Genomic DNA, 22,561 nt, shown 5'->3' on the forward strand with positions numbered 1-22,561 from the left:
GTGCAGATGACAATTCCGATCTACTATTTATCTTTTTCTTTAACTTTAAATACTGTATGCAGCATTCGAAAAAATTTTTTGAAATTTACTATTCTAGACTTCAAATCGTGACATGATGAACTTTTTTTTTAAATTTTTTAAATTTTTTAAAATACAAAGGAAAAATAAATGATTGACTCAGGGCTAGTTTTTTAAACCGGATTTATTTTTAATTCAGATTTAAATTATTATTGCTGATATATTTATATATCATTAATCTATAGATATACTAGCAATATTAATTTGAGCCCCAATGAAAATAAAACTGGTTTAAAAATCTGGTCCTTAATACTATTAAAATATACTAAAACAAGGTTTAAAATCAGCTTTTACTGACTGTATTTCGTACTGAAAAAAATGATAAAATTTGTCACTTTAAATAAAGAACTAAAAAAAGTTTACAAAAGAGTCTAACAAAATTTATAGCAACAAGTCAATTATTTTCTTCTTTGCATTTTCATAAGTTTAAAAAAAGTCCGTCGTTGTTTCACTTATTGATGTTTAAAATAGTAAACTTTTTTTCGAATTTTTTTACTTGGGTAATTAACTACATTACTTCAATACTTTATTAAATTTCTTAGACCGGTTAAGATAATGCTCCACTAATAATACAAGCATTAATCGGCTTAAATAATTTAAATTTAAAATAATAAACTAGATAATTAATAACATTAATAGTAATTAGTAATTAAATTCACAGAGATCGTAATGTATTCAATTGTATATATATTGGTAGCAAGTACTCTCTCATCGGAATGCAAACGAAGCTAATTAACGCACGCATCATCATCATCATCTCCATTATTATCATTATCATATATTTAAATCCCTTCGAATTTCATTATATGCATATTATTTATCTTTTTCTTTAATCTTTCAGTAATTTTTTTATCATTATTATTATATATATGTACAACGTCTTGCTCTTATTTAATTTTTTATCATCATAATTTTCATAAAACCCCAACACATCTCTTTGTTTAACTCTTAACTCTATTCCATAAGTTTTTGTTTGTTTATTTTTTCTTAAATCTTTTATTGTTTAAAACTTTACATAATACCCGCGTTCGTAATAAACTCACGCTCAGACGCAGATTAATTTACATTTATAGAGAAATAAATTTAAATATCTAAATATTTATTAAATAGCTCTAATTCTCTTTCGTAAACCAATCGAATAATTATACTTTTTATTTTAAATTTAAAGCAGCCGACATCCATTTAACTTTTAGATAATTTTATTTTATTTATTTATTGATAAATCGCAACTCGCGAAAGAAAAATTTATTTTACCATAAGATTATTATTATTATTATTATTGTTATTGTTGCAATCGATATACAATTAAACGTGATAATTAATAATTGATAATTAATTTTCAAAATTCATCCTAACGCAATTTTTTCCACTATTATCATCATTACACTTTATTATTAATTATGATTCATTTAAAAAATTTTTTTTTACTTTCATATCGTTGACGTAAGCATGAGCTGCATTGTAACACTTAATTTATAAAACAATATTTCATTTTTAATTACAATGCGTTTAAAAAAAAATTTAATTAACAAAGTGAACGATACCAAAAATCGCGATACAAATCTGCAGACGCTTACTTGCGGTAAAGTTTAATCGATTTTGTCCAATAAAAAAAAAAAAAAAATAAGAATATGCGCATTACAAAATTATTAATAATAATAGCAAACGCATGTCACATTTTCATATAAATAATAATAATAATAATAATAATTAATATTATTATTATTATTGATATTTAAAACATTAAAAAAAAGCTGTATAAATTTAATTAATGTTTAACTTTTAAATTAACATTAATATAAAATAGTTAATAGTAATACATGAATTAACTATTAAGAAAAATAAATTCCATCATTGATGATTAACATCCTTGTCCTAATAATTTTCTTTCGTTATCAGCTCGATTGCCAGTTAACAAATGTTCATAACTATTACTAACTACTCTACACTATCAATTAATTATTATTATTATTAATTATCTATATTTGTATCGACATTTTAAGTTTAAAACTCAACTTTTGTGTAAGTGGATGTGTATATTTATTTATCATTTAAACTATTATTATTCATAGAAGTATTGATCAAACGTTCATATGTAATTAATCATTACGTCTTTTTTTTTCTCACGTATAGTTACGTTACATTACACAATTATAATTTGAATTAATATTAATCATTGACTGTAAATATATTTATCTAATACGTTTATTTTTATGAATTGTTTTTTTCTTTTAATATTTCCGTAAATTGTAAATAAATTAAAATATAAGTAATTGTTATTAGACACTGATAAATATTTATATTTAAATATATAGATTTATAAATCTAAATGAAAGTTTTTTTGAGGAAAACTGTCTCGTGTGAAAGGGATCACTTTGTGGTGGACCGAACAATTATTAATAGTAATACATTCGTTAAGATATTAATTTTTTTTACAATTTTTTTATTTATTTATTCTCTCTCTCTCGCTCTCTCACTTTCTCTCTCTTTCTCTCTTGTGCTCTGTCTCAAACTTCTTTTAAATCATTCTCTCGGTGTCTAATATATTGAAGATAGGGAAAATAAATTTAAAATTATTTAAAAGTAGCTAGACACTTCGACCGCAGGTTCATTCATCAGCTCGCATACCGCGTACTTCTCCTTCATGTCTTTGCTGAAATTAAAATAAATGTTTTAAAAATTTTGATTTACAGTACAAAGATTGAGTGATAAAAATAAAACAAAAAAATATCAAGGATTGAGTAGCAAATTTTACCCTATCGAGTTCTTCCTTGGTGTTGTCTTCAATCGCTCGAATATCTTCCATCGTGAGTCCGTACCAGCGGTCTGTCCAGCAGAATACCTGCCGATGGAAGTTGGTAAAGAGACGTCTCTCAGCTTTCTGGATGAAGCTCTCGACTCGTGTTTGCAGTCCAAACCATTTGAACTCACATGTCACGAGCTTGTAACACGTCATCACAGGAGACACGTTGTTCTTCCAGTCTTTGCTGACTAGTGGTCCTCGACCCGTTTTTTCAGACTTAAATTTCGTCGGATCTTCATCCTCCTTGTAGTCCGCACTGGCTATTGGATCATGGGCAATGTCTATGTGTACAACTTCACGTATTTTTAATTTTTCTGGTGGTAATTCATGGACCTGCAGATTAAATAAAATCAAAATTTTAAAATTACACTAAAACATTTACAACTCGACTAATCTTTGGATCTTACATTGTTCTGATTGCCAGTGTCTGCAATATGAAATGACTCAATCATGATAAAAAAATTATCTTTCATGTATCCAGGATTCTGCGGGCAATGAAATAAATTATTGAAGCATGTAATTCACGTGATAAAATGTATACGTATTAATAGACATGACGAATAAATACTAACACTGATTACTGTTTTGCAGTATGGATAAGCATTCCATGCCTCCTCGTGGATTTCCAACGAGTTCTTTGGTAAAAGGACGCGTATGTACGCTGGTACTTTACTTGCTAGATGATAAATCTTGTAGGTGTATTGTCCCGAGGAATATTTACCTCCCAACAGTGGGTAGTCCGTGAACGGTTCGTTCTTTAATACCTCGATACCTTCCCCGCCGCCTGTGTTATTTTTACTTGCCTCTGCCACCGAGTAGAGTTGAGCCACTTGGTACTAAAAAAAATAACACATTATTGTAATATAATACGAAAAAAATAAAACCAAATTTTTTTTTTCACTTAAAAATTTTATTTAAAATAATTAAATTGCTGATAAAACATGACATTGAATTTTTATAGCCTGATTATTTAATAATCACTTAGATTAGACTGCATTTAGAAAAAATATAATACTAATAGGCAGTAAGTAGCAAGTAATTAATGCAGTGTCACCGAGAACACAATTATTATATTAATTGTTTTATATTTTTTATTTAATGTCAGGTATATCATCAATTTAAATATACATCAATATGGTTTAATAGCAGACTAGGATAAGGTATTTCGTGACATACCTCTTCAACAGTAAGTGGCAGGGTGACACGGCTGTAACAAAAAAAAATAATAATAATAAATAAATAATGACTTTTTAATTTATAATTAATTTGTACATATCAAGACTATAAATATACGTTTTATATTTATTTAAGATTAAAAATTAATGATGGATGTCCCTAATTCAACTCACACTCAGTGATAATTAATATTAAAATAAAAAATTTAAAAAAAGTCAAGTGTGGCCTCAGAGTGGAGTCTCCGGAGAAGAAGTTTTACTTAACGACCTTGCTCCCTAATCACAAGTACCCGGTCGACGTCGTCCTCCACGACGTGCTCTAACTTTAAGTGATAACTCTAAGTCACGTTGGCAGATCGCCGGGCGCCAATTGTAATAGTAAGTCAAACTAAAAATCGATACCTCCGCATCATAAGGATATTCACGAGGATGTTGGATATTTTTCACCCAACTACACCCCATTCTATCATCGTCATGTCATTTTAACCACCATTTTAACGGCTCGGATATATTTTTCCTCCATTATTAAGGAGAATCTTCTAGCAACCCTAGATCTCTACCAGATGAGTTGACGTAAAGGATAAAAAAAAGCGTATGTAAAATAAATTTTTTTTTAGGCCACCAGTGGCAGAATGGGGAAGCAGAACGAGGGGGTGACGAAGGCCAACCCCTCATATACACGCTATCCATTAAAGATTAGCAATAAGGTACATGGATTAGTTCCTAAAATAATAATAATAATAAAATAATTAGTAGGTAAAAAAATAAATCAACGTGTAAAGAGGTAGGTATCGGTGCGGTATACGTGTTTGACGGAACGTGCCCGGAAGTATCGTCACACGATAAATCCTTTTTTTAAATCAATCTCTACACATACTATATATATCTTTCTCTGTCTTGATAATTTTTTCGCAGCATGACTAAGACACGTAGTAAGTGTACAAGTTGAGTTAAATAGAGTAACAAAGACGCAGTACTTAAAACAAAATAAATTTAAATAAAGTAACGTAACAAAAAATAATATTAATAAGTCACTCACAATTCCTTGATGAGCATTTTAATAGTCACTAGATCACATGGACCGTATATCAGCTAGATGTTCAATAATCCCGCTTGTTCTTATTATTATTTTATTACTTTCTGCTCCGATGCGTTGATCAGCACCAAGTAATAACCTGTGTCTTAATACCAGTTAACTTGCCAGCAGATCCACTGGCTGAATAAGGAACAAACTGACGAATGCAATGATGGGGCCACTACTAACACACTGGCAAAACGAGACTGAGACTACAGTCCACCCTCGACCTTCGGTAATTCGCACTAGCACTGGCCACGGCCTCGACTTGCTCGCTTTTATCTACCTTCGGGACCGCAGTGTCTTACGCACACACTGTACCTCCACTAGGTTGTGTGCTGTCCTTCTATGTGTATGCTTCCACACACACTCTTCAAATATCTGACAGCCCGTGTATCCAGTACAACTGACACAAATCCCGGACACACTCTATGACTAACACGCGCCCGCGCCAATGCCTACGACTGGTAGTCTACGGTGTCACCAACCAAGAAAGAGACAGGAGTATTGACTCAGCCAACCAACGACAACGTTATTAAACGACACGTAGACACGGACTGTACACACAACTGTCTAATACAACGTCCACTCCCACTCCTCTCGCTGCTGATTACCACACATTTAAACTTCCCGTATGTGGATGTGCGCTCTTTTATTTGGCTGACAGCATTGACAACACACCGACACCCCCGCGTTCTCTTTCCTCACTATGACGTCATTCGCTCTCTTTTATCACTTGCACTTTTTGTCCACCAGAGTTGTGTAGATCAGTACTAGGGTAGGAGTGATGATGCTGTCTGACTTGTCTTTACTTTTATTGACATCTTCAATAATACTGTTACTCTTTTGTTATTCTGCGACGCGATAACTCCTTTTGTTTATTTGTTTTCTATTATATATATGTATATACATATTTATATATATATATGTATATATGTATTGTTAAATTCAATATTTGTTTTGAGAAATAAAATAAATTATTGATGTCTTTTATTTATTTTTTTCTAGTTATCGGAGTATTGACAATTTGAAATTTGAATTTTTCCCGCCGGTATGTTACCGCAGAGCGGCAAAAATTCAAATGCCCGTTGTGCGAGCGCCACAGTTTAAAGGACCAATAAGACGTCGCCGCGAGTTCTGTGACACTTACATGAGTACTCACATGTTTTAATAAAGTATTCTAGACGATAGTGTGTGAGAGAGGAAGGGGAAGATAAAATAAAAAAGTATATAACCGGAAATGGCGGAGCGTGATTGATTTAATAAAATTAAATCTGTGATGAGGTGTGTGTGTTATCACTAGTCCCCGGGCACTCTCAAAGTCGCATGATAATGTCATCGAGCACATGGAGGAGATTATTGATTATCTATTGTTACTATGATAACATTATTATTAAATTGTGTAATGAGAGAAATATGATACTGCTCGTGCCGCAATTTATGTTGTCGCGCTGACAGTGCGTTGGTCGTCGTTGCTAACAGTAATATAGACAAGTAGTTTTTTTTTAGTTGCTCCGGTATCTGGATCTGAGACAAAAAAGTTTTATCGTTGGTTCATTATGATGATCAAGTTTCGGCTGTGATGACTCGAGGGTGGAGGTGGAGATTTATTGTAGAAGAGTTGAAAAATAATTACAGCCTCGTGGGGGTTTTAAGATACAGCGCCATGGGTATGAGTTTTTTTTTCTTGGTTTAGTTTAACGACCGCCCCCGTGTCCATGCAGCGAAAGTGATGAGAGAGTGATAGTGCGACGAGGTTCGAGGAACTAGAGAAAAGTGTTTAAATAAAGTGAGATTTACTGCTAGTGCCTAGTTTTATTATTATGTATTATAAATATATTATAGACTGTATAATTATAAATAGATATTGATAATTACTGAGTCAGTTGACATCACACATGACGAAATTACCTTTTTAAATTAATAATATTATAAATTATGACGTTAGACAATAAATTTAATTATTAAATTCAGTAATCTGATTGAGAAAATATAAAATTTAAGATTTAATTGACACTAGATAGTAGAGTGTTGACAATAAAGTAAAAATAAACTACCAAGATGGACGAGTGCATGTTAAATGATCTGCTGGAATGCTCCGTTTGTCTTGAGAGGTTGGACACCTCGAGCAAAGTCCTGCCATGTCAGCATACCTTCTGTAAAAAATGTCTCGAGGAAATAGTCAGCACGCATCGGGAACTGAGGTGTCCAGAATGCCGCGTGCTGGTGGATGCTAAGGTCGACGATTTGCCGCCCAATGTTTTGTTGATGAGGATACTGGAGGGTATGAGAAACGCGACTCCGAAAAGTGCTAAACCCTATGCACGAACAACAACAGGTCCGCAAAGACTTTTTGGCGGTCATCAGGTAACACCGATGCCCGCCGCTGTCACAACGACCATGGCACCAGTTGTCCTTGCAGCTGATCCAGCAAGACACGCAAATGCTTCCGCTAAGCAAGTGCACCTTCATAATCAACCCTATGGCAGAGCTATTTATGATTACATCTCAAAAGTCCCGGGGTAATTATTTTGTATTAAAATGTTTGTTGGGTTTTTTTTAATTTTTAGGTATTTATAAATATTTTTTTCAGAGATTTGAGCTTTAAAAAGGGAGATATTGTGATTTTAAGAAAAAAAATTGATAATAATTGGTATTTTGGTGAGTGTGGAAATAATCATGGCGTATTTCCGCTCTCTTATGTCCAGGTAATGACCTCATATAATTTTATTTATGTGTCATTTTATTTCCAAGTAATAAATAATTATTTATAATTTTTATTTAATAGGTGATGACTCCTTTGCCGCCGCATGTTCCACAGTGTAAAGCCTTGTATGATTTTAGAATGACTAATGATGAAGAGGACGGATGCCTTACATTCAACAAAGTAATTAAATTATTATTGTTTTTTTTTTTTTTTATTAATCTAGTAGTTGACATTAACATTGAACATTATTTCCATTTAAGGGTGAAGTAATTAGTGTAATAAGAAGAGTCGACGAGAATTGGGCAGAAGGAAAATTGCTAGATCGTATTGGGATTTTCCCACTGGCTTTTGTTGAGTTAAATAGCGTTGCACGAGCTCTGATGAAGTTGTCGACAAATGTGCAGCCAGGGCCGTCGAGAGTTGCACCGCCAACTCCAACGAATGAAGAAACAACACCGCTGATACCAACAGACCATACCAGAAATGTCCAGACGACCAGCAGTCAACCTCAGCGGCCACAAACAGCACCAGCGGCTGTCCTGCCTGTGTCTGATTCGAGCTCAACAGTTTCCTCTGGCGGCAGCTCCACTACCACAACTCCAAATACACCAAATAGTTCAACGACCTCAAGCAGCTCTAGTACTGCACCAAGCAGTCCCAGTAGTCCGGCCACTTCCCCACCAGCTGTCGGTGGTAGACACAGCGCTAAACGTCACAGTTTTACGGCAGTTAATACTGGACACCATCCACATCCTCATCACAGACACAGCGCTGAAATTTTAAGTCCACCGGCAACTGAACAAAATATCAGCGGAAGTAGTAATAATGCTGCAAATACCACTGAGACATTCGCTCCGTCACAATCAACCACAGGAACTCAAGAACACAATTTACGTCATCGTAGGAGTGGCAGCAGTGATCTTGTCCTGTCTCAGCCCTCTTCAAGTTTACCTATTGCCAATTCTACGACAAATTTACCAGCTGCCTATGTTGCTCTCTATCCATACAAACCTCAGAAAGCTGACGAACTCGAGTTACGTAAAGGAGGTATTTATATGGTGACTGAACGTTGTCAAGACGGTTGGTTCAAGGGTACATCAAATCGTACACAAAAGTGTGGAGTTTTTCCGGGTAATTATGTTACACCTGCCAAATGTCAACGGGGAATTTGTCGAGTTACTTTAACAACGACACATCAGACCGCGACGCTGACAACTGCTCAGGCAACAAATGATTCACGAATGACTATCAGCTATACTAAGAACAAAGGTGCAACAGCACAGCCGTATATTCCTCGTTCTCTTCCGCCTCCAGAGTTGCCACCACGCGCAGTAAGTCCTTCACCAGCTGTATCAGCATCTTGGCACGGTCAGGGACAAGGACAAAGCCCTCCACGGCTTGCTGAGCAAGCTGCTGCCAATCCACTCGGCCGTAGTCATAGTGCAGTGATGTCATCTAATATTGGTAAGCTACTACACGTAATATTTTTCTTTTATATTTTATAATTAATACAAGTAAACACTTGGATTAATCTTGATTGTCATTAAAGCTTCACCAGGTAAAACAATGCTATCACCGCCATCAAATGTAATCTCACCAGCGACTACAAGCTCCGATATGAATCGAAGTCCAAGCAATACTCTTAGAGTGACCGGTGGTGTAACTCCGCCTCCAAATGTTTCAGTTGCCGCTGCCGCTGCTGCAGCCACAACTCCCGCCGCTTCCAAGTCCAGCGAAAAAGCAAAGGTTTAAAATCATTGATTAGTTTTTTTTTCTCATTAACCATCAAAATATTTATTTAAAAAATCACCTTTTTAGCCAAAAGAAAAGAAAGAAAAAGGTGTATCACTAATGCGTCGTTTAACGAACATAAAAAAATCGAAATCTCCACCTCCCGCGACTTACTCAATGGACAATCCAGTCTTTGAGGATGGGAATTTTGTGGCTTCCTCAGACGCCGTACACGTACGGTATGAATGACTTTTTTATAACATTACTACAATCATTAAAAGTTTGTCGTATTAGCTTTACATAATTGCGCTTGTATTAAATGTTAGAAAAAATATTCAGCACGTTGTGTTCACTGTTTAATTTTTTAGTTTTTTTAATCACAATTATAATTATAATCAAGAGCCATGTTAGTTTTTTTTTTTTTTTTTTTTAAATTAATTAATACGACTAACGCAGCTGCCTAACAGCTACGCGAGGCATCCGGAAATATACGTATGTATCTATCATATTTAAATATAAAAAAAATAGATCGGGATCATGCCCGAGTCAGTTGTTAGAAGTCGGATCAAGTCAAGAAAGAACGAGTCCAAGTAATCAGCAACGCTTACATCCAGGAACTGTCCAAGGAACATTGACGACATCACAAAGAGCTAAGCCCAAGGAACGGCCCTCATTGCCTATTACCTTTCTACCGAGGTTAGTTAACGCTCGCAGATTTGGTAAAAAAAATATATAAACTTGGAGTAAACTTAAGGAGCTGATCATAAAATACGCCTCGCAAAATTGTACCTTTTTAGGCCTCCCTCCCCTTCGTCTTGCTATGACATTTCCCGCAACCCTCCTATCAATTTGCGTCAGAAATGATAGACCTCCCCTCCCTCCTCCCAATATGACGAAAGTATATGCATAGAAATATTTATATATTTACAAATATGAAACGAATAACTTTCTATCGTAACAAAAAAATAAAATTGTCACTGTAAGCGAGACCCTTTGCTCCCTCATAAGTGCGAATGTATTTTATGAACGGCCCCTAATTATTCATATGTCAATAATCGCTCCCCTTCATTTTATCTCAGACAAAAATATCTCATGAAAAAATTTCTCCATGAACAAGACAAGGATGCATGAAAATTTTACATCGAGATATTAGTGACTGAGATATTTCACCTGATATATTTTAACTGAGATATAAAGAGGGACCATCGTCAATAATAAATTAATAACATTTATTTTTAATGCTTGCATGTAACGAGCTTGTGCTCTGATTGCATTTAAAAGCACTTGTGCATGTAGTTGCGCATATTTTATTTAATTAGTAAACAAAACAACATATTTTTTTTTTTGTTTTTTTACTTTAATTGAATTGAAGTAAAAATAAATTTTGATAGATCTGGAGAAGCTGGAGTAACATCAGCGAATCATCATCGCAAAAGCAACTCCTTGGACGCTGGAATGGGAAAGCAGAGCAAACAGCAGCCGACGATGCGTGAACGGTAACTTTGAGTCTTTAGCTTTGACTTTGCGTTACTTTACTATCAGTGTATAATTAATCAAAGTTTATTTACCTGCTAAATTTCCTTGCATATTATTTAAAACTTTTATGTTTATCCAGAGAACGTGTAAACAGATTCCGCTGCATCGTACCTTATCCGCCGAACAGCGAATTCGAGCTGGAGCTGAGGATCGGTGACATTATTTACGTTCACAAAAAACGTGATGATGGATGGTACAAAGGTACTCAGCAGCGCACTGGACGCACTGGACTATTTCCGGCGAGCTTCGTTGAAGCTTTCTGAGATACAACTCAAGGTCGTCTTGTCTTGGAGACTTGCATTTAGATCAAGTCTTTTTAAGAGAAGACAACCTAAGCTCGTTTTCGTCTGTTTATATTTTTTATTTCAATACATCACTAATTACTTATTAGTGACTTACTATAATTATTATTAATATTATTATTATTAGGAAAGAAATAATTAATTGCATCACAATTGACTGAGATAAATGAGATACTAAACTGCCATGGGTAAAAAAAAAATATTAAATAAAATTAGTAAGCAAAACGAGAAATTATATATTTATTGACTCGTATATGCTGAATTTGCGTGCAATGTATTATAACTGCCATTGGTGTAGTTCAAATTTTTTTCTGATTGTTTTTTATAGAAAAATATTAAATTTAATAATTAATAATAATAATAACAACAAATATTAGTATTGTTATTATTATTATTAAATGGAGTTTAATAAGTTGAAATATGTTGACTCAGCAATTTTTAAATATAATATTATAGCTGAAAGTTGCTAATTTAATTGCTGAGATAGACAAAGAATTAAATATTTAAAAATAATTTACCACGTATGACGTTGGTTTAGTTTTAAATATTAAAAATAATGTATACCGATAAGACTAATTTCATTGAGACTTATCAATGCCATTTGTATAGTTAGAAGTATAGATAACAAAATAACTCACTTTATTTTATTATCACATCTCATTTTATTGTCACCGCTTGCGTAGAAATTGACTGAAATAATTTTTTTTATCGGTTTTAAAATCAAATAGGAACGTCCTCATTAGGAAACCTCTTAACTCAACATTTTTATTAGCAATTGTCATATATTTTATATGAATATGAGTGATGGATAAATTTTTTTAACCCATTCTCTTGTTTTATGTTTTTATAAATATAGAGAATTATATGAATACTCGAATGTTTATGAACTTTTAAGTTTTTAGAGACGTCACGAATTTTTTTTTTCGTCCAATCTTTTATATTATAAACTAGAATTGCATTTCTTAAGGTCGCATATAAATCATAAAAATATTTATGACTTTTAAAGGTATTAATAATTGGGTATTTTGCCTTATGGTATGAGCTCGGTATGCATTTATTTAGAATGTATAAGTTTTAAAAATTGTTGCACGTAAATCGTCTCCAAAAAAAAAATTTAAGGAGACTGATGTCTTAGAAAAGTTAAAACAAATAATTTTTTTTATGCACATAAGTAAAGAAAATTAAATTCTCTTGTTATTCTCTCTACATATTTTGCATGTCTAAATATTTTTTTAAACGTCAACAAAAAATAGCTAGTCCTTTTTTTTGAATAAAATTTTAAAAAGGAGTTAGTAAGTTTGCTACTAAGGACGTCAATGTCTCATTACTTTTTTTAAATATTTTCTAACGCTTGTGTTCAAATAATATCGTATTTTATCAGCTGCCGTGACCTTTACTATTACTTTTTATAACTTTTATTTTATATTTTTTATGCACATTAAATTATATAAAGTTAAAGAGTAAAGAATAAATTTTTTATAAATTTTTTTTTTTAACAAAAATATTTCTAAACATAAAACCCCAGCACACAGAATATAAATAAACTTTTATTTATTTATCCGGTATTAAAGTGCTTCCAGTGTTCAGTGGACAGTATTCGCATCCAATTTTATTTCTTCTCTTTTTTAATCAACAATGACAATTTTTTTTTAAATTTAATTACATGACGTAAGCACAAAATTTTATTACTGCAAATACAACTAGCGTACTTATCACTCATACTTTACATTTCTATTTCTATCTTTTTTTTTTATTACTATATAATAATAATAATAATTAAAAAAAAAACAACATATAAACATTAGCACAAAAAACGTATACGTTATAATAAATAACTAGATAATAACAATACTATATAATAACATTTAATAATTCACCACTTGTACCTAATGCTTCTTTCAACTCCCGATAAGTTGTTACTCGAAGCCGATCAATTATTTTTTTTTTCATAATTATTATTATTGTCATTAATGAATTAATAACTAATATATAAATTACTCATGATTAATAATTAAACTATTTAATCAAAAGTTATTTATCTCATAAAAATAAATTGTCATTTTATTAATAATTAATTATTAATCAATAATGTTTACAAACATACGTTTATAAATAACGTAATAATTTTGTGTTCATATATAAATATAAGATAATAAAAAAGCACAAGATATTTAAAATAAATAATGACTTATAAATAATTTTAACAAGAAAAACTGTTTCTAAGTCTTACTCTGTACTAGGGCACCAATCTTAATCTTCGCACAATGTCAAATGTAACTTAATCATGACAGAACTCTTTGTAATATTCAATTGCACTAATTATCACTTAGATAAAATGTCTTTTAATCATCTAACAATGACCACGTGATACGCTTTTTTTTAATTATTATTATTAACTATTAATTTATAATTATTATTTATATTATGTTGTATTGTCATTACTCATTATTTAAAATATTTATACACTTATTTTATAAAACTAGTTAATGAGATAAATCACGTATTATATAAATAGTTTTTAAAGTTTAATAACAAAGTGACAAGAATTAATAATTATGTAACATATTTCAATCTTGACAGTTGTAAAATTTTTATTATTATTCTTTTTTTTTAATGAAATGTCAAGTTAATTTTTTATGATATTGAAATTAGCTGAGGTCTAATAATTTTTTAATGTTTTTAAAAACGATAAATTTTTAAAAAAATGCACATATAATTTTATTTATTTTCTACATGTGCATATTTTTAGTTTTTTAAATTAAATTGTTGAAAAAAAAATCCGAAAATTGTTAACCAAGACCATATTTTTATGAGTGTGAAGTAGCAGACATGAGACATTTTATGAATTTTAAATAAATAAATAAATTAATGGAAGTAATGAAATTTTAAAAAATGCGTGGGTTGATTTTTTGTTGATCTAAATACGCATTTTTTAGTTTTTATTCTACTTACATTTTATTTGATTATTCAAATATTTGAAAAATTGCCACCAGTCAGTTCCATTCACTCTCATGATATTTTTAGTCATAGGATGCCTTGTATTAACAATAATTAACAATGTAATTATTTAATTGTCTTGGTACAATTTTAGCGGTGCCCGATTCCATTATTATGATCCGTACCAAAAAGATAATTAATTAAATTTATTTTATTAATTATAATATTTAAATGGTCATGCAGATTGTAGGGAAAAAATATCTTGTCAATAGACTAGCATTAATCAGTATAATTAAACAATTAATTAAATAATAATTTACCAAGTACTAATTAATTAGTATTAAATAATATAATTGTCGCAATGTTTTGATTTTTTTTTAATTTTATTATTTTACAAAAGCAATAATAGAAAAAAATAATAATAGCAATCATGTCTATAACTTTTGTATAAATTAAAATTGTGATTTAATATTATATTGTATTGTATTGTATATTTTATTATTTTGCTTATTTTCTCTTTTAACGTACATTAATATATATTTAATCGTAATTATTGTCGTAAAACAAAAATAATCACAAATAAATAAATTTTGAGAGGAAACAGAATTAATATGAAATGAAGAGACATGAATATAATTAATAGTATAATTAATTGTTAAATGTAATCACTGGGAAAAAAATAAATACTCAAACAATATCTCAAACTATAAATGCTAAAAAATTTGAATGTTTTGTCTAATGTAATTTAAAACTCGTATTGTTTAGTAAATGTAATAAAGATGAGAATGTGAAAGAAAAATAAGTTTTTTTTTATCACCTTCTTCTTAAATATTTAAATAATTCATTTAAAATGGTTTAAGAAACTCAGGCGGGTGACAGCCCTAGTTTTTTCGTATCGCATGATTTCAATGTTATGGAAAAATATTTTTATTTCTTTAAATTTTACATAAGTACAGTTTTTTTAAATAAATTTTGCTACTTTTCCCATTTTATGTCAAGCACAGAAACCCCGGGTTTAAATAGAGTAGGGGTAGAGGTACCATTTTTGTTTTGGCCACTATAGGGCTAGTTCTGGACACTTGAAAAATTAATATAAAATCATTTTTAAAAGATATAATGACATAATTGATTTTAAAAATGTGTTTAATGATACTTTTATCCTACCATTAAAATGGAAATTTTATTTTATACTTTTTCATTAATTAAAATAAAGCATTAAATCTCCAACAGGGGAACAGTGGCCAAAAATGCTACTTCTTTTCTATATGTAAAGTCTAGAAACTTTTATAACTTGTCTTTTTAATTAAATATTTATCATTAATGAAAAAGTATTTAATTAATCAAATGATAAATTGAAAACTTGATGAGCGCGAATGTAGCTGACAATCGTCCATTTTTTTAGTTTAAATTAAATAAATATAAAATGTAAGTAGAATAAAAAGAAAAAAATGCGTATTTAGATAATTGAAAAATGAGTACGCGCATTTTTAAATTTCATTACTTTTGATTAATTAATTAATTTATTAGAAATTTAAGAATCGTCTTATATCTGCTACATTCACACTCATAAAACTTATCTGAAGTCTTTTAATTATTAAAAAAAAACTTTTGAAGCCTACGGCACAATGAATATCATTAAAAAATATGTAATCATCAACAGAATGTACGAAACATACTTTTTAATTCATCATCACTATCAATTACCAGCAATCATACGATCTATTTTTTTTTAGCGCATGCGACCTCGTGATAATCGTTCGATGCCAATTTAAATTTCATATAAATACAAATAAAAGTCAAAACAAAAAACTAAAATTAATATTATTTTTAGTAGCTAATTTGCATGCGCAAATAAATTTCTTGGCCTCTATATTATTTTAATAATTGACTAAGTTTATATATTATAGTTAAAAACTAAAACTTATAATTTAATATCTTAAATAATAAAATTTAAAACCACTTATTTAAAGTGAATAATTATCGCGTGCTCTATCATAATTTTAATCAACAAATATTTCAAGGTTTATCTTTAATATTTTTATAATTTTTTATCTATTTACGAAATTTATTTTTTTTCCCAGTGTTCCAATAAATAAAATTTGATTTTCCATTTTAAATAACGAAACAATAAATAAAAAATATTCAATATTAATCCATTTTTATAATCAGTAGCTTAATTATTTTAGATTACCGAGTATTTATAACATTTAAATAGATAATATTTTATAATTAAACTCATTTTATTATTCAAGTTTTATATATACAAATATCGTACTTTCAATTATAAATATTTTGGATAATATAATAAATAGACATGCAATTTTTTAAATTTTTATAAGAAATTTCATATTTCATTAGAAATGAGTTATTTAAAAATATGCAGACAATTGTTAAAAAACAATTTTCATATCTCTGATTTTTCAAAATTTCTTTATTATCTCGTAGTATTTAATTTAGTTTTAAGTATTAAAAAATGTAATCAGCTGTTTAAAAATTGAACTGTCATATTTTCAACAAGACCAATTTTCATAAATTATATCATGACATGTTTGTAATTTTTATTACTGCATTTTATCCCTACTTTTATAAATTACAAACACTTGCAATTTATAATCAACCATACTTGTATAAATATATATATATATATATATATGTACATGAACTATAGTTCAATTGCATTTTTATTTGAGTGTCTTGACGACAAGAGTGTGGAATAAAATTGTAGTTGGTATCAGTATCGTGGTAGCTGTCAAAGAGAAACAATTGTTTGAATTATTAAATTAGTAGTTAAAGTAAAAATAAAAATAAATATTTCGTTCACAGGATATCAATTATTAAATATAATAAGTAATAACATCAATAATTAAATGAGTTGACAGGAGACAAGAGACAATAAAATAGGAAGCAATTAAAAAGTACATTGTTGTTTTTTTTTGTTTTGTTTCATTTAAAAAAATTCTTTGTGTAATTTTAAATCTATGATTTTTTATTTTAGACTTATTATTATTTATTTGTATGCATGTCTGCACAAGTAAGTGCATACGTGGCTTCCTGTCACTTATGTGTTGATAACATAATTCATTTATTGATAGTAAAATTTATTTAATTATCTCGGACGTTAATTTATTTAAAAACAGTAGAGCTGCGAGCTCCATTTCCATTGTGTTTGTCACGAGGTGTCAAGGTAAATTAAATAGGTTTTTAATAATAAATATGTATGTACTTATATATAAATTAAAACTTATGTATTACATATATATAATAAATATAGATATTAAGTTTTGCGATGATGTGATACTTTTACTTTTATTAACTTTCTCGTATGTGAAATTAATTGACGGATTCAATGAGAAACTGGTTATAGAGATTAAGTGGAAGATGGTCATTTTAGCTTTAGACTTTGACCATCTTCAATTCATATATTTGATGCTGATTAATTGTTACTTTAATTTATTATTTGTTACTGCGCCTCTAATTATTTAAACTTTTTTTTGTTATTTTATTTTACTATCATAAGTCTGTGGTAATGAAACGTATTACGTAAATTAAGCAGTTAAATTTTTTTGTTTTATTAAACTAAAAATAGATTAGAACTCTGTAGCAAAAGTAAACATTTCAGTAATTATTTATGACCTTAAGTAATTCATTTTTACTATTTTTTGTGGTGAATTTTAATATCGCTTTGTAATATAAGTGTTGTAATGATCGAGAGAAAGTATTTTTTTAAAATTATAAACTAGACTTTTCACTACCCAAGTAGCACAACTTTGAGATGTCAGAAAGATGTCTTTTAAATTTTATTTTGTCTCAAAGCCAAGTTTTTTTATATAAATAAGACGTACAGATGTTGGTCCTAGGAGTCATAGGAAATTTGTCTTCTTTTTCCCTTCTTAAAAAATCTTTTACATGACTTATTTGAAAATTATTTTTAATTTATTGACTTCACTTGTGTCAAGTCTTGAGCAGATAATGTGGCTGACAAATTTCTGATTTTTGTCAAAATTTTTATGCCTTATCTATAGGTCAAAAAACATCCTCAAAACTTGTCTTATGGATGTCACAAAGCTAAGTGTGCTACTTGGGTACAGAGATCATGTGTTGGTTCATATGTAGTGGAATGTGATGGTCAGTAGATTCAAAGTACGCATAAAAACTTTTTACTATCAATAAAATACCATCATATTTAAATTTTGACTTATGACCGACCGCGCAAATGACGTCTTGGTAAATTTCGAATCAATTTTCAAAATTTCTATCATGTAATTTATTTTTTTCACTAAAATAATTTTTTTTTAAATTATTTAAAAATATTTCTTAGCATGAATTGTAGAGTTCATTGTTTTCAGAACATCTTTTCTTTATTGTAAAATTATTCCGTTTAGCTGTTATTATTTTTATTATTACTATTATTATTGTTGTAGTTGAAGCGGAATCCCTAATTGTGAAATAAACTCTCAGCTGAAAATAAGGAAGTGAAAAATAATATTTCAAAGATGTTTTTCATGCGAAAAGTTATTTCTAGTGCTGTTAAAAGCCGCTGGACTGCTTTGAGGCAATCACCTCTTGCTGGAAAAAAACATAATTTGGTAAAATAAAACAAAAAGTTAACTATTATTATTTAATTACGAGTAATAAATAGTTTTATTTTTACAGTTATTTGGGTTCGTTGCCTGCAGACTAGTATCGACTCATCATGTCAGCAAAAATATTGAAGTTATTTGTCATGACGATAAACCACCTACTATACAAAAGCCTTACACTCTAGATAAACCCATAGACAGGCCATTACTTGTTATTCTTTCCTGGTTATTTTCAAAAAGAAAACATGTTATGAAATTCGCTAACTTGTATCTTGAACAAGGTTTTGATGTTGTCACTGTCAGTGTTTCGCCGTTTCAGCTAATGTGGCCTGTCAAAGGTACTCGTGTAAGTAAAAAAATAAGTATAAGTATATACTGAAAAAAATAATTAAACAGTTTTAATAATTAGTTATTTAAAAAATGACAGCCAGTAGCTCAAGATTTGTTGACATTTTTACATCTAAACACAAGTTATCAACAAATAATGCTCCATGGATTTTCAATTGGCGGTTATATGTGGGGCGAATTATTAGACTTCGTTCATGAAGATCGTGATAAGTATAATCACGTTATCGATAGAATTGTCGGACAAGTTTGGGACAGTGCTGCAGACATAACTGAGCTTACTATGGGCACAGCGAAAGCTGTTTTTCCACACAATGAAATGATGCAGAATATTGCCAGGAAATATTTGGAGTGCGTTATTAATATTTACTATTACACTACTTATTTATTTACATAATTAACTAAATGAATGTAATTATAGGTATCACTTAAGGACATTCCATGAACAGGCAACGCGATACTACATAAGATCTAGCCAACTTTTTCATTTGAATCTCGTACGTACTCCAGCATTATTTTTGTTGAGTAATGCCGACCCAGTTGGTGCAGTTGCGAGTAATATGAGAGTCCGTGATTCATGGGATTCACTCGGTACACCGGTGAGTTTATTTATTTATAATTTAATACAAATGTGATAATTGGGCCCAATTGGGAAGATAGCCAAGAAGGAAAAAAAAATTTGATGGTTATTATATCTGTTACAGACTTATGTTAAAATATTTGAAGAGTCACCCCATGTTGGACACTTCAGAAAATATCCAAAGGAATATGTTAATGAAATTTATACGTTTTTGGATAAATTGAAAATGATTAGAAATGAGGAAAAAATTAGGGCGCGTATTCAAGCTTGACCCGATAATGAAAAATAATAATTGACTACAATCATTTAAGTTTGTTACTTTAATTATAAGATAAATTTTTAAAAACAAAAACAAAATTAATTTTTATCCTGTGATTCGAAAACATGTTTTGGAATGTGCCTTACGATGCAATTTTAATTATCATTTTTATCATGGTAATGCAGTGTTTATTTTTTTTGTTGGAGAGGTTTTTAAAAAGACTTATAGAATTACGTTAACCTCGACTGGGGATGGTTTGAATTAATATAAATAAAGTTATTTTTATGTAATTAAAAATATATAGATTTTTGTACTTGACGTATATTCATATTTCATATAAAAATAAAGTATAATCATATATTATCATTAATTGTTGGTAATTTTGTTTTATCGTCACCTTCATTAGTCTCATTTGATTTTATTTTCTTTTCTTTTTTTCTATGTTTCTTTTTAGGCGCGAGAATTTCATCTATTTCTTCTTCAGTCTTTCCTTCCATCAGTAATTTTTTTCGCTTATTTATCATTTTCTTTTCATAAAAATCTGTTTCATCCAATACTATTTCAGCTTCACGTTTCGTTACCGATACTTGAGTAAATATTGTCGCTATTTCTTTATCTACAATAACAATAAATAATTATAAACATTTATTCAAAAAAATTTATCTATAATAATTAGGTAGTCATAAATATTAAAAAAAAAAAAATTACCATCAACTTTAAACTCTTTGAGTTTAGTTCCAATAGTATCTTCAATAGCATGTAATAATTTAATATCATGAGGACTAATCAAACTGATAGACATTCCACCCCGACCAGCTCTGGCAGTTCTACCGACACGGTGGATATATTCCTTGGGGACATTAGGGATCGTATGATTAATAACAAGCTCAACAAGAGGAATATCAAGCCCTCTTGCAGCGACATCCGTAGCGATCAATATTTTAATATGATTAGATTTGAATTTTCTCAGCGCTGCCAAACGCTCACGCTGTTTTATCATCGCGTGTAGAGCTGCGTTTTCAAATCCCACTGTATTAAAAGTCATCGATAATAGCTGACAGTTTTTGCAGGTATCAGTAAAAATCATGATAGAGCCACTGGGATTTATTTCTCTGAATGTGCGAATGACTTCCACTAGATAGGCGTCACGTATGTCTCCTCTTGGACAGACAACGTAACGTTGATCTAATTCTCTTACTGTTGCGATTCCACTGTCGTCTTTATCTTCGAATTCAAATACGTTATTGCGTGCAACCTTTTTAACCTGCTCCAATGCATCTGTCATAGTGGCACTGAATAAAAGAGATTGACGTTGTTTGGGTAATGCTGCGAAAATTGTTTTTATTTGTTCATCGAAGTGTCCACCAAGTAGTCTATCAGCTTCATCCAGTACCACAAATTTTATTTTTTCCAGTGAAAAAGTATCACAGCTTTCTAAATGATCAGCAAGACGTCCGGGTGTCGCGACTACTATATGCGGACGTTTTGAAAGCTCTTGTGCCTGGGCCATCATATCCATGCCACCTAATATTACACATGTCTTTAAATTAATTGGTTGTCCTATTGCAGTAAATTGTTCACCGATCTAGATAAAGTTTTATTTTAAATTATTAAAGTAATTATTGATAATTATTATAATAAGGGCATATTCAGAAAAATAATCTGGCGTTTAATTAAAACTAGAGGAACGAAAGAATACCAGATACTGCATTTACCTTCTCCACAGAGTTTATGAACGCATTACGGTACTCGAATTGTTCCCCTTTAGAAAAAAATTCAAAAATTACTAGGCATCGGCTAACTTCAGTATCATTTTTTGAACATACCCTAATATTTAAATTAATGATTTCATTTTTACTTGACTTGCTAATTCACGTGTTGGTGTTAATACAAGTGCAAATATTCCGTAAGGATCTTCACATAATTTTTGTATAATTGGTAATACAAATGCTAACGTTTTACCACTTCCTGTTTTAGCACAACCAATACAATCATCTCCGGCTAAAATTCTAGGTATACAATTTTTTTGAATTGGAGTAGGTTTTTTTACACCTAAAAATAATTTTATCCACTGTTAATATTTGTTATTAATTAAATGTTTATATAAAATTTATAATTACCAATAAGTGTGCATTGCTTTACTATCCAAGAATTAAGATTTAAATCCTGGAAGTTGTTTATTTCACTAGTCATTATTATTAGATAATTAATTATAGTTGTAACACCACACAGTTGTTAACTAATTATTTGTTAAAATAAATTTAAATGATAATAAATACCCAGTGACATTTGTAATGCGAACACGTGTTTACTCTTCGAATTAGAAAATATATCAACATTTGAGGTTAAGTGACAGCTGATTTTTTTGATGTCGCAATGACTACTTTTGGCGCCAAAAGAATATTCTTTTAAAATTTAACACAGTTACAAATGTCAAGATTTTTATAATTTAA

At 30.0% G+C, this 22,561-nt stretch overlaps 4 protein-coding genes across 10 annotated transcripts; 2 read left to right on the forward strand and 2 right to left on the reverse strand.

The window, feature by feature from the left end:
- Positions 1–513: 513 nt before the first annotated feature.
- On the reverse strand, positions 514–5,544 carry LOC103571271 (phosphatidylinositol transfer protein alpha isoform). Its single transcript, XM_008549388.3, has 6 exons — positions 5,096–5,544; positions 4,058–4,088; positions 3,454–3,717; positions 3,289–3,366; positions 2,834–3,214; positions 514–2,731 (listed from the first exon to the last, which is right to left on the reverse strand). Exons 1-6 carry the CDS (start codon positions 5,110–5,112, stop codon positions 2,687–2,689), a joined length of 816 nt encoding a protein of 271 aa, XP_008547610.1. The 5' UTR covers positions 5,113–5,544; the 3' UTR covers positions 514–2,686.
- Positions 5,545–6,226: 682 nt separating this feature from the next.
- Positions 6,227–15,680, forward strand: LOC103571270 (E3 ubiquitin-protein ligase SH3RF3). 3 transcript variants are annotated; one of them, XM_008549386.3, is made up of 9 exons: positions 6,231–7,653; positions 7,725–7,839; positions 7,920–8,018; positions 8,099–9,302; positions 9,388–9,584; positions 9,657–9,808; positions 10,098–10,265; positions 10,961–11,065; positions 11,185–15,680. In XM_008549386.3, exons 1-9 carry the CDS (start codon positions 7,193–7,195, stop codon positions 11,366–11,368), a joined length of 2,685 nt encoding a protein of 894 aa, XP_008547608.1. In that variant the 5' UTR covers positions 6,231–7,192; the 3' UTR covers positions 11,369–15,680. The 3 variants fall into 3 exon arrangements, with proteins under 3 accessions (XP_008547609.1, XP_053598553.1, XP_008547608.1); XM_008549387.3 differs by lacking the exon at positions 10,098–10,265 and having other exon boundaries at positions 6,227–7,653; XM_053742578.1 differs by lacking the exon at positions 11,185–15,680 and having other exon boundaries at positions 6,228–7,653; positions 10,942–11,029.
- Positions 15,681–17,022: 1,342 nt separating this feature from the next.
- Positions 17,023–20,216, forward strand: LOC103571269 (transmembrane protein 53-A). 5 transcript variants are annotated; one of them, XM_053739987.1, is made up of 7 exons: positions 17,023–17,259; positions 17,340–17,528; positions 18,766–18,930; positions 18,998–19,270; positions 19,352–19,620; positions 19,691–19,868; positions 19,974–20,216. In XM_053739987.1, the coding sequence occupies exons 3-7, from the start codon at positions 18,838–18,840 to the stop codon at positions 20,118–20,120; spliced, it is 960 nt and encodes a 319-aa protein (XP_053595962.1). In that variant the 5' UTR covers positions 17,023–17,259; positions 17,340–17,528; positions 18,766–18,837; the 3' UTR covers positions 20,121–20,216. The 5 variants fall into 5 exon arrangements, with proteins under 5 accessions (XP_053595962.1, XP_008547607.1, XP_014300494.1 ...); XM_008549385.2 differs by lacking the exon at positions 17,340–17,528; XM_014445008.2 differs by lacking the exon at positions 17,023–17,259 and having other exon boundaries at positions 17,266–17,528.
- Positions 20,217–20,409: 193 nt separating this feature from the next.
- On the reverse strand, positions 20,410–22,470 carry LOC103571309 (probable ATP-dependent RNA helicase DDX49). Its single transcript, XM_008549433.2, has 4 exons — positions 22,229–22,470; positions 21,967–22,160; positions 20,817–21,693; positions 20,410–20,724 (listed from the first exon to the last, which is right to left on the reverse strand). The coding sequence occupies exons 1-4, from the start codon at positions 22,299–22,301 to the stop codon at positions 20,462–20,464; spliced, it is 1,407 nt and encodes a 468-aa protein (XP_008547655.2). The 5' UTR covers positions 22,302–22,470; the 3' UTR covers positions 20,410–20,461.
- Between the last annotated feature and the right edge of the window lie 91 nt (positions 22,471–22,561).

Source organism: Microplitis demolitor, chromosome 1, assembly GCF_026212275.2.
Source record: "Microplitis demolitor isolate Queensland-Clemson2020A chromosome 1, iyMicDemo2.1a, whole genome shotgun sequence".
Lineage (NCBI taxonomy): Eukaryota > Metazoa > Arthropoda > Insecta > Hymenoptera > Braconidae > Microplitis > Microplitis demolitor.

Excerpts from the sequence above, each read along its gene's own strand:
- LOC103571270 (XM_008549386.3), top strand. The coding sequence starts at position 7,193 with ATGGACGAGTGCATGTTAAATGATCTGCTGGAATGCTCCGTTTGTCTT. Across the intron at positions 7,840-7,919 it reads TTCCGCTCTCTTATGTCCAG|GTGATGACTCCTTTGCCGCC; the intron begins GTAATGACCTCA and ends TTTATTTAATAG. Across the intron at positions 9,585-9,656 it reads AGTCCAGCGAAAAAGCAAAG|CCAAAAGAAAAGAAAGAAAA; the intron begins GTTTAAAATCAT and ends TCACCTTTTTAG.
- LOC103571269 (XM_053739987.1), top strand. The coding sequence starts at position 18,838 with ATGTTTTTCATGCGAAAAGTTATTTCTAGTGCTGTTAAAAGCCGCTGG. Across the intron at positions 18,931-18,997 it reads CTGGAAAAAAACATAATTTG|TTATTTGGGTTCGTTGCCTG; the intron begins GTAAAATAAAAC and ends TTATTTTTACAG. Across the intron at positions 19,621-19,690 it reads ATTGCCAGGAAATATTTGGA|GTATCACTTAAGGACATTCC; the intron begins GTGCGTTATTAA and ends ATGTAATTATAG.
- LOC103571309 (XM_008549433.2), bottom strand. The coding sequence starts at position 22,301 with ATGACTAGTGAAATAAACAACTTCCAGGATTTAAATCTTAATTCTTGG. Across the intron at positions 22,161-22,228 it reads AAAGCAATGCACACTTATTG|GTGTAAAAAAACCTACTCCA; the intron begins GTAATTATAAAT and ends AATTATTTTTAG. Across the intron at positions 21,694-21,966 it reads CACGTGAATTAGCAAGTCAA|ATCGGTGAACAATTTACTGC; the intron begins GTAAAAATGAAA and ends AACTTTATCTAG.
- LOC103571271 (XM_008549388.3), bottom strand. Across the intron at positions 3,215-3,288 it reads ACACTGGCAATCAGAACAAT|GTCCATGAATTACCACCAGA; the intron begins GTAAGATCCAAA and ends TTTAATCTGCAG. Across the intron at positions 2,732-2,833 it reads CCAAGGAAGAACTCGATAGG|CAAAGACATGAAGGAGAAGT; the intron begins GTAAAATTTGCT and ends TTTTAATTTCAG.